Here is an 11440-nt window from a genome sequence, read left to right on the forward strand (position 1 = left end):
GTAGAAATGACAGTGATGACATCATAACTGTAACCGAGTAATCGCAAGAAAAGCGATCAATCGACTACAAAAGAAAGAGTCGACTATCAGCACTAGTCTGCAGTCTAATTTTAATGACCACTTATTCCTAGCAGAATCTTCTTCACAGACAGACTAATCTAACATAGGACACAAGTTCAGTAACAGTTATATATTTTTTCAATACTGATGGGGTATGATTGGCGATACCGATATGTCTTTTTTTTTCTGAATTGGCAGCAGGCCCAAGGAACTTCTTACTTTTATTGAATGCAAGTAAATGAATGCAAGTAAAAGACAACAGGTAATCTATCAGGAAATCAGTTCTTAAACTGTTGATTTTTTTCTTTGCAGACTCCATCTCCCGTTGCAAGTGATGATACCTTACAGAGACTGGTCCAGTCAGATGCTGACGATAGTATCGATTTCCCTGTCGGAAGGTCAAAGGTCAGGCACCTTAATCAGCATAGTGTCTCTGCACCACCCTCTCACATCAGACCACCATTAATGAGAACAAGAAATAATGACTTTGGATCAGCAGACCCACCCTCATCAACGTCCAGTTTGGATCGCGGACATTCTTTGGATACGATGGGGAATTTTTCTCTGCCTTCTGACCCAGTAAGGATCGGTGTGGATGAAGGTGGAACCGGAGTCAGTGCAATAAGGACTCCCGGTGGTTCCACTGGGATGAATAATGGACAATTGAATATACCACGTGGTATACCTGGACATGGTGATACGCCCCGAACTTACCACCAAACAGAGGTTCCTCCTCTTCCTAATGGATTCCCGCCAACCTCTGGTGCAAACATTCCAAGTCAAAATGTGTATAATCAAAGACCTGTACAGACATCGTTACATTTTATGACCCCGCCAAGGGTTCCTCCAGCTCCTGTGCATCACCTGTCAAATAGCGCCAGTTCCTCTTCCTTGCCATCATCTCACATTCGACCATTTAGTGGACCCTCGTGGTCACTACCGGTACCCATAAATCATTCTATACCACCGGACCCACCTTACTCCCTTTCCGTCGACAAGAGGGTCGGTAAGACCAGTGCTCTTCTCGTCTGGCAACCTCCACCGTTAGATGATATGACTAGAAATAACGGACAGGAGATCGCCGGTTACAAGATCTACGTGAACGGGCAACTCAAACAGCTGGTGACCAGTCCTCGTATGACTAAAGTAAGCACTGTATCGATCACTTGTTCCTTTATTGCAGGGGTGGGCAACCTTTTTGAATGAATGATCCAGATATAAGGAGTGAAAAATTGACTGGGTCGCACCTAACCGCACCTGTTGATTTCAAACCTTTGATTCAGAGGACTTTCAAGCAATTGGTGCGTGTACTTAATCTGTATTCAAAAAAACATAATGTCAATACAGTACAGTTGATAATTAATGGGGATAATAGGTTTACCTGCCAGCATCATTAGTGCGAATAAATTCTGAGAAGCTCGTTTTTTGTGATGATTTAAAATAGATTATTTTTTTCCTTTTTCTTGAGACATCTGACAGGCCGCAAAAAAAATCAATGGCGAGCTGCATGTGGCCCGCGGGCAGCAGTAGGTTGCCCATCCCTGCTTTATTCGGTTGCCTTGAAATGATGGTTCATTAAAGCACAAAAAAATAGTTAAGTTTGACAAACTGTTTGTTTGCCCATTATGGTCATGTCATTGACTACATGTATACTAAACTGTCTACTACCATCAGTCCAACATTGCATGTCTTTACCACTTTTCAATGTTTTGGAGAAGTAAACCTTTGAAACATTTCAGGGGCTGCAATTTAAAGTTAATCAGTCAGTTCTCCTCAGATGTAACACAAAGCTCAATAGGATCAAAGGTAGACATTATGGTCACATATGACTTAAAATTTTAAGGAAAAATGATGTTGAGTGGCTATCCAAGGTGTTCTGTTGTTCATATGAAATTGAAAGAGAAAACAAAAAACGATGTTTTAGTTGGTTAATTAGGAATTAAATTAAATAATGTTTAAGGAAGTGACATATTAGTCCTGTGCTGAGGAGCTGATGTCATCAATCAATTAGGTGCTATTGTTTACAGGTTTTGTGGCTTATCATATGACCTGATTACAAATGTATTGACCAATTAATCAAAGATAGTAACTGTTGTTTGGATTTTCTCTGTTTATTATTAAGATGGAATTCTTTCAAAGATTTTGTATGCATGGTTAGTTTAAGGTTAGTAAACAGTTTCAGTCCAAAAATTTGCCTCCATGGAGCACATTCCAGACACGTTATATATTTATGAAGGTGATAACTATTTAGAGATGGATAGAAAGGGATATTCCAGTGGCAGGGGTAACAAAAATTTTGAAGAGAAAAATATTCCACATTTTTAGGAGGTGAAAAATCTTCTGTAAATAAAATGATTGACATATTAGAAAGCAAAGACATTTTGTATTTACTACTATGCTCTTGCCAGATGCAATTTCAAAATATCACCAAAAATTAAAATATTCATTTCATTGTAATACAAATTGCTATGAGGATGTGGTTTTGACCTTAAGATGCAGAAAGTCTTCATGCAATTTTTGCAAATCCATTTAGCTTCAAGCTACCAGAAGAACCTTGTAAACCTGGATCAAAACTTCATTCTTTTTTTGCCATCATTACTCCACCTCAGGCACTTGTGACAAATTTGAATCTCAAGGTGATCCGAACGTTTGGCATTCAGACGGTTTCTCTCGATGGAAATGCCTCACCTGTGAGACAGGTGAGCTTTACGTTACCACAGAGTGACGTGTCGGTATCGGGTATGTCAGATTCCAGCCTGAGTGATTCTGCCAGGGAACCTTCCACGGAGGCCTCCTCCTCTATGGCTGGGGAAAGATCAAAACAAAGAATGGTAAGTTCTGGTCCAGGGGCCATTGGGGAAGGGTTGTGATGGGAGGGGTGATGTTGTTACAGGATTTTGAAGTTCCGTTATATCTATGGTTCATAACAAATCCAAGGGCAAGAAGTGAGGTAATGTTATGAATTCATTATGATTGAGAATTGACAGTTATGGGGAAAGTTATCTCATAATTATCCCGATTCCAAGGACTCTTTCTGTTTATAGATGATTTTAGTAGTGCATTATGGGTTGTAGCACACAAAGACAATAATATCGAAATGTACAATCCCAAATTAATTTTAATTATTTTTTGATCAAACTTAGAGATTATTCCCGCCCAACGACTAAGGATTGTTGGTTATGTATGTATGGAATCAGCAGTGAATTATTTGATACAGGGACGATTGTGCAATGATGGCATCGCATTTCGGCCCGGATTGTCGATCAAACCCCGATAATCGACCAGATGTTATCGCAAGTGTTAGATTCCAGTCAGAGGACTTCAATCATCAGTTAATGCCAAACCCGAGCCACTCATTTTGACTATCTTTTTCCTCTTTCAGTTCATGGCTGTGTATTCGTACAATCCAATGGAGCATTCACCCAATGAAACTCCAGAGAAGGAGCTGAGTTTCAAGGAAGGGGATATGATTCGAGTTCAGGGCCATATGAGAAAAGATGGATTTTATCATGGATCAGTAAGTAATATAGCGTAAAAACATCAACTTTAAACATTCAGATGTAAAGATTACGATAGATTTCTGATATAATTGGGCCATTAGGGAAACCCAACCCCCTCCCCCTTCTCTTTCTTTTTTTGTCAATTTTTACTTTCTAATACACGGAAATGGTTACTCAGTTTTCACCAGGTTCAAATGACAACATTTATAGTCTAATACAGCACATCAGCTGTAAGGGGAATCAATGTCTTAGATTTGAAACTTCTCTTGTGATATAAACATTCCCTTGTGACATTTACTTGTAAAGTCTCAGGCCTAGATTTCTGGTTCACAAGTCACGCTTACTGCAGACTGGACGTGATCCAAGTTGACACGCCAAAATGACTTGATAACTGCTGAAAATGTCTCGTCTTTTGTATAACTCCTAAACTAAGTCGACTTGGAAGCTACTGAAAATATCTCCACGTGATAACTACTGAATATGACCCGATTACTACTGAAAATGACCCGATTACTGGTCAGAATCAATGAAAATGACATGATTCCAGACTCCTGACTTACTAGGTAACTACTGAAAATGTCTTGACCCCATTACTACTGAAAATGACCCGACTCAATAACTACTGACTTGACCAGATTACTACTGAAAATGACCCCATTACTGGTCAGAATCAATGAAAATGACATGACTCCTGACTTACTAGGTAAACTACCGAAAATGTCTCGACACCATTACTACTGCAAATGAGCCGACTCGATAACTACAGACTTGACCAGATTACTACTGAAAATGACCCGATGACTGGTCAGAATACCTGAAAATGACATGACCCGATTACACCATTTGCAGAATTCATTTCCAGTGCAGAAATTAATCACAAAATTGAAAGCAAATGTGGCTTGATAATGTTATATTTAGACTCGATCATGTCAACTTTATCACATAGACCAATACATGATGGTTAGGTTTACTCTCTATGTCTGGGTATATGATAAATGCAGGTAGGATAGTTTACAATCCCGTCTGTGTCAATGGCACAAAGGTTTAGTGACCGTCCAACTTCATTGAAGAAGTCTCCATTTCAAGTTCAGGGGAAAGAAAGGTAAAATTACCCCGTGAATTTTTATATATCTTTGATTATTCTTTCCACAAAATGATGATTGGGATTTACTCTCTATATCTGGTGAAATCAAAGTATAAATAGATAGATGTTTAAAGGAGAAATAAACTCTGGGTTTTTGGAGTGTACATGCAGTAGGGGATATTTTTCTGATACCATTTATGAAATTACAAAGCAAAATATAGTTTCCCTGAATTTTACGCGAATTTTCCAATTATTTTTTTTTTACCAATTTGAACAACGGCCATTTTGTTAATTTGAGATTGAGGGCGCTTCAAAAGTGACGTAGGCTAGCCTCATCGTAACTTCAAAACAATGAAGCTTTGCATACGAGTTATAGTCTATTCACACTATGTTCGAGCATCTTGCTTCGCTTATTTCACCGGTTAAAATGCCTGAATGCCAAGCCTTTGGTTGTGTTAACCGAAGAGAGGAAGAGGGAGCAGAAAAAGGAAAAAGATATTTCGTTATTCCAGATGGAATAAAATATCCGGAAAAGAGTGAACTTTCACTGAGGTGTACAGTACCTGTTCGTTATGTTCTCAGCAGCCGTAGGAAAAGGATTCTTCTTCTTGTACCTCAAGAAATTTAAAAAACAGAGTTCTAAATGAACTGGCTGCAAAAATATCTGGCAGAATTCAGGTCTGTTGGTCAGACTTTCTCCTGCGTTCAACAAACCTTTTTCCGCGAACAATCCATAGCAGCATACTCTCCCCTTGTCGCTTTCCAATGGCGAACAGAGTGCACACAGACACGATTCTTCGCAGTGGCTTGCGGAACCGGTATTCGTATCAGCAACGGAATTTGACACAACATCAACAACAGTCGCGGACTGATTCTTTGCACAAACTCCTCCTCTCGATGTCTCAGTTCTTCCTCTGAATATTCTGGTTCGCAAAGATACGATTCCAATCCAAAGGCTTCCATTTTCTTTTTTGAAGATATTTGCTCGACAGTATATTGCAGTGCAATGATGGACGTAAGTAACGCTATCGCTAGGACTGAGAACGGTATGCGTGTTGAAAGCAATCTAATTTATACACGTTAAAAATCAAATCCTTGAAAAGATCGCAAAATTTATATTTCTACTGATACTCGTTACAATAACAAATTTCACACACTTTTTAAGCATTTTTACAGATCAATAAAGACAAAAGATATTTTTTGATCGATATTTTATTCATTACTATTGTTGAAAGTACAATTCTAATTATTTTAGGGATTGGCAACGATTTTGTCTTGAAATACGCGATGCGGCTTGCTTTCGTCACGGTACATACGGGAACTGGCTCAATTCAAACAAAATGGCGCGACACATGAACTACATTCAAATCGTTTTTTCACATCAAAGAAGGGATTTTTATGCTTTTCTTTTGCTTTTACTGATAAGACCATCTGTCAAAACGTAAGAACGGATGCAAAAAAAACTAGGGTTTATTTCTCCTTTAATTTTTTTAAAATTTCTTTGTAGGTCAATGGCATAAAAGGTTTAGTACCGTCCAACTTCATCGAAGAAGTCTCCATCTCAAGTTCAGGGAAAAGAAAGGTAACATTTATATCTTTGATTTTTTCTTGCTTGCTCGGATGTGCTTTTGATATATATAATTTTTTATACGGTAAAGAATTTTTCGAAAAATTAATTCATAAAAGTTCCCGTTGTTTTTAAGAAATGAGCGACTTTGTATATAAACATGACCATTAAAATAAATAGACGTACCAGACACAGAATTCATTCCAATCTGTTTTCATAAGGTTTTTTTTTGGAAATAATGAGATTCTCACTTGCATATAAACCATTTTGAGGATTAGATGACTAAATCAATCACTTTTTTTTCGTCTGTTTCTAGAAAACAATGAGGGATGTCATCAGAAGGCGGCCAGATAAGCGTCACGACAAGACAGAGAAAGGGAAATTCCCTTCTAAGGTACATTCCAGGAGTGGCAACCCAAAGGTCTAGTCTAACAATATGCAATGTGGATATTCTTCATGTCATCCAAAAAGTTTGAACGAGTGTTTTCTTTTTTTGTTGTCGCTGTTGTTGCTGTTGAATTTCTCGACATTAAAAATGTGGAACATGCGGTTAATCATTTGGCCACATCATCGCCATATTCCACCTACCTTGAGAAAGTTATCCCGGACGCATTGAAGTCACTTATACAAGTACTAAAACAAGTACTTATATTTATTATACTACAAGTACTTATATGCTTATACACTAGTACAAGTACTTTTTACAAACACTGCAAAGTGCATTTTAACTCAAGATGTGTAACTTCAACTAGCTGATTACCTTTGTTTTTTTGACCTTGTTTTGGTTTACCTTTCAATAGTGTGTTGTACCGATTATCGGTCTGGTATTGGTATCAGTAAAAATTTATTTACCAATGATGCTTTTGTTAGAGTTAATTAAGTTGCACCCTAAGTTGGTCAAGAAACCAATCCCCCATTCTGTGTGGCACTTCAACAAACCTACTAAAGCCTGTGGTACACACATTTTGAACTGTGTCCTTAAACAATGGTTCGTATATAAAACATGTAGGCTATACCCCAAGCCTATATAGTTGTTAAGGCCTGCCAGTCTACCTGCAAACGTAAATTGATAAGAAATTAACGAAAGAATAAATGGTTCATTTCGAGTAAACTTAGGAAAGTATGAAACAACATTGAAATGGGCAGCAATGAAATGATTGAAATGAATAGAAGAACTTACAGATAATGTTGACTAATATTAGGCTACATTATTTTTTTTTGAATTATCGGTATCAGATTGGCATTGGTATTGAACTATCAGTTATTGGCAAAAAGCCAAAAGTAACAAAATAGGTAAAACCACCATTGAAAAAACAGTTAACTGAGTGCAAATGGATGTTAATGGCTAAGCTATATCATTATAACATTAGTTAGACCTAAAACATCTTGTTTGCTTATTAACTGTCATTTCAATTGACCATGCCAAATTTAAATATTTAAATTCTAAGAAACAAATATTTAAAGAGCAATGAACAAGAATTTTATATTTTTTTATAGCCAGTATGTGTTGGAAGTTGAGGGCATTTGTAAGCAGTGACTTTTTAAGTTTTAAACTTTTTAATAAATGCCTCCTCTGATTGGATTACTCATTGACAAAAGCATTTTGGATCATCAATTTGAAATCGTTTTTAAGGCAAGCAAAATTGCCAAGAATAAGTTGCACCGTGTGCAAGAGAGAAACAATAGAGAAAGTTGCTAAAATATACAGCAAACAGCCTGCGATTTGCTCATTTTGATGAGAGGTCACACTGTCAGTGGTCTGGGTAGGAGACATTGGAATACTACCGGGACCATATTTTGATGAATCAGGAGAAATATATTTTTAATCGGTAATCGGTCTCAGAAGACATTTTCACTTACTTGCAGTAAAAAAAGCAACATCATGCAATGGTTGTTACAAAAACAGATTTTTTTTTTTTTAGTAAAGTAGAATACAGTGGCAAAAAAATTCAAACTGATGTCTTATGTGCAATTAAGTAGTAATATTAAAGCGATAGGACAAATGATAAAGGTTTTTTTCTTTCTTGAAATTTGTAATTCAGAGTAGCTAACTTATGAAAGAAAAATTGTACGCTTATCATTTTTACAGAAATAAAATTGTAATGACATGGTCAAATTGGTTTACTAGTTTGACAGGTCTGGGTAGAGGTGACAAATTAAGAAGAGAAAAACTCTGTAAAGCAAATTTGTAATATTATTCGTTAAATCTAGTTTATTTATTAGGTATTGGAAATATAATTTCCATGATCTAAAAGTTGGAAAAGATGGTGTTTGTTTGTTGCACTGCCAGGGAGGTATACCATTTCGACTAGTTTGGCATAATTAGGATGTTATTCCCCCCCCCCCCTTGACCTCGGTATACCAACTATAGAGAGGCACTAGCCTGTCAATATGGGGATAATAGATTGCTTACCCATGTGCCGCCCCCCCTCCCCTCCGTGTGCATGCCTGTTGATCTGAATAGGCAAAGTAGGAAAAAAGCAGTTAGGTCTTTTTTTTTTCCTTCTCGCACCACTTTGTCCAAGAATAATAACTTTTTTGGAGGGCATTAGCCTATACCTTGCATTGCTTATCGATTTAAAAAATACCAAAATAAAACATCACAGATAAATGTGCCTGGTCTGGGACTTTAGACCACCCCCCCTCCTCCCCTGATCATGACCTGAGGTCAATAAAATAATATAGCCCTGCCCTTGTACCCACCCTTTGAATTAAATATATCAAATATATTATCCATGTTAAACCTATTTCTCTTTTTTTTCATTTACACCTTGAAACCTCCTTTGCCAAGCTGCTCATATGTCATTATGATATTTTAATAACTTTGTCACCATTTTCTTGAGATTTTTTATATCGCCATGTAATTTTTTTTCTATTTTAATTGTGTATCTTTTCATTTTCTTGCAATTGTGACAATGATAATTGCATAAATTACATAATATTTTGGTCTATCGTATCAGCTGACTTGCATTTCTTCTGCAATACTTCAATTTGAAATATAGCCTTGAATAAATTATTTTAATTCAAATTATTCTAAGAGCATCATGTCCATATTTTAATTCCTTTGTATTTCAAAAAACTGTACGAACAAAATAACTGAACCGCCCATTCAAATCGTTCATTTTTAATCCAATATAAATAAATGCTGTTCTTTATACTGTAATGCAATATTTTGTAACACCTTGAAAAGTCTTTTTACCCTTCCCCTCGAAATAAGAGCTGGCTTCTTTTTTTTCTCTTTTTTATTTTACTCCCTCAAGCTGTTGAATTATGAGCTACAGTTTACAGTTTTTGATTTCATTGCAAATAAAGAAAGGAATGATATTGTTATTTGCTGCCTTCAATTCATGTTTTGTTTTCATTGTGTCAGAATAGAGAGAATGGCTGGACTGGCATTTTTCAGTCAATGGGATAAGGGAGTGGGTTGAGTGGGGTGGGGTGGGTTGTGGGGAAAGGTCGGGGGAACGAGAAGGCAGAAACGGTTTGAGTGGGATGCGCTGGAGGGGTTGGTGATATGAGCAAATGAGGTACCCTTATATCTGTCATCCTCTTCAAACATGTACAGACACTGCAGGATTCATGCAAAGCGGTGAACTATAAGATGTGTTGTCCAATTCATTCGTGCATTTACAAAGGTTTGAAGGGCCAAATTTCTAAACTGCATGCTAGTAAGAAGAAAGCCATTGATGTTAATCTTCAAGAGATGCTAGAAAACAAGGGAAGGGGGGACCTCAGGGGATACAGGTTATGGTCAATTTGTGCACCCGAGGGAATTAGGCATGGGGGACATATGACGCCCCATCGGGTCTGTTTGACTCTCGCAACCTGATACAAATTCGTCATACATATGAGGCAAGGAAGTGGTGACGGTGCCACCAGAAATATGGAAAATGAGTAAAACTTATATTACGTTATGGTCATAAGGGACAGATGGACGGACCTAAGAGGGAACTTATGGTAACCATCATTGTTAGATTGCGAGACATTTCAAAATCATTTGGGACAGTTCTGGGTACAGAAATCATTTAATCCTTTATAAATAGTGTAAGCCTGTATGACTCTACCCATCCCCTTAGATAACAAATATATATATATAAATCGGGGAATTATCTATTACGACTTATATATCATCAATTCATCTTTTTGCGGCTGGACCCATACAAACTAGGCCTGTACAAAATCCTGCTTAAAATCCTGCAGGATTTTGTGGAGGACTTATGCCAGGATTTGGCCACATCCTGCATGCTTATGAAGGATTCCTGTACATGCATCAAAGAATCCTGCAAAAACTTAAGATAATTACACGAAATTGGTTTATAACAAAGACAAGGGTGTCTTCAAGGTAGGTGTGCCTCTTGAATATTTTTGCACAAATTGATCCAAAATCGATCCACAATCGATTTCGCCCAAATTAAGTAACAGGGTGTAATCGATGCTCAGGAGCCCAAATCTGCAACTCCCAGGTCCATATCTGTTTCCGTTCGGGAGATACGTGTTCCTAAAGGACCCGATAGAAATACGTGTTCTTTATAAGTGCACAATTTGGAAAACCCCCTCTATTCACCCCCCTCTCTTGTCCTCTCTGAAACACCCATTGGACGAAGAGTAGAAGACACACTTGTCTTTGTTATACACCAATTTCGTGTAATTATCTGACCGGGAAGGCTTTTTGTCTATATGATTTCCATTTTATTCATAAATCAGGTTTTTTGTCTCCCCCTCCCACCAACGCCCACACACAACACCCAATTCCAAAATAAACTTCAGATTCGTAATCAGCGTGTCGCGAACTACCAGAAAAGATACACATTTATCGCCTTTGCGACAAAAAGTTTTTTTCACCTAAAAAAACCGTAAGCAGTTTTTGCCCAAATTTTTGCCCAAATTTGACCCATTTATTCCTAAATGTCAAGATAAAACTCAAGATGACAAAGAGAGGTTTGATTTGACTGCTTTGAAATCACGTATCACTGGCAAGATGCGTCGAGCGCCCTTTTATTTCGCTCAGTTTGCAACTTTTCAGAGGAACAATAGAAAAGCGAAAAACTTTGAGGGACAACAAAGGATTTTAAGCCTTTGTTCGTCGTAAAAGTTTTTCGGTCTTACTTTTTCAAGTTTGAGGTGAAAAAAAATGTTGTCGCAAAATCGATAAATGTGTATCTTTTCTGGTAGTTCACGACACGCTGATTACGAATCTGAAGTTTATTTTGGAATTGGGTACCAAAAAGA

The 11440-nt window shown here is 37.4% G+C and overlaps 1 protein-coding gene across 5 annotated transcripts in view; it reads left to right on the forward strand.

Annotated features, from left to right (window-relative positions):
- LOC139967431 (uncharacterized) overlaps positions 1 to 9541 on the forward strand; it is a 52619-nt gene extending 43078 nt beyond the window's left edge. For all 5 annotated transcript variants that reach the window (XM_071971200.1, XM_071971203.1, XM_071971199.1 and 2 more), the window contains 5 exons: positions 373 to 1206; positions 2670 to 2891; positions 3443 to 3577; positions 6152 to 6226; positions 6528 to 9541. In XM_071971200.1, coding sequence (XP_071827301.1) covers positions 373 to 1206; positions 2670 to 2891; positions 3443 to 3577; positions 6152 to 6226; positions 6528 to 6638 — 1377 coding nt within the window. In that variant the 3' untranslated portion in view covers positions 6639 to 9541. The remainder of the gene's footprint in view (positions 1 to 372; positions 1207 to 2669; positions 2892 to 3442; positions 3578 to 6151; positions 6227 to 6527) is intronic.
- The last annotated feature ends 1899 nt before the right edge of the window (positions 9542 to 11440 follow it).

Source organism: Apostichopus japonicus, chromosome 5, assembly GCF_037975245.1.
Source record: "Apostichopus japonicus isolate 1M-3 chromosome 5, ASM3797524v1, whole genome shotgun sequence".
NCBI lineage: Eukaryota > Metazoa > Echinodermata > Holothuroidea > Aspidochirotida > Stichopodidae > Apostichopus > Apostichopus japonicus.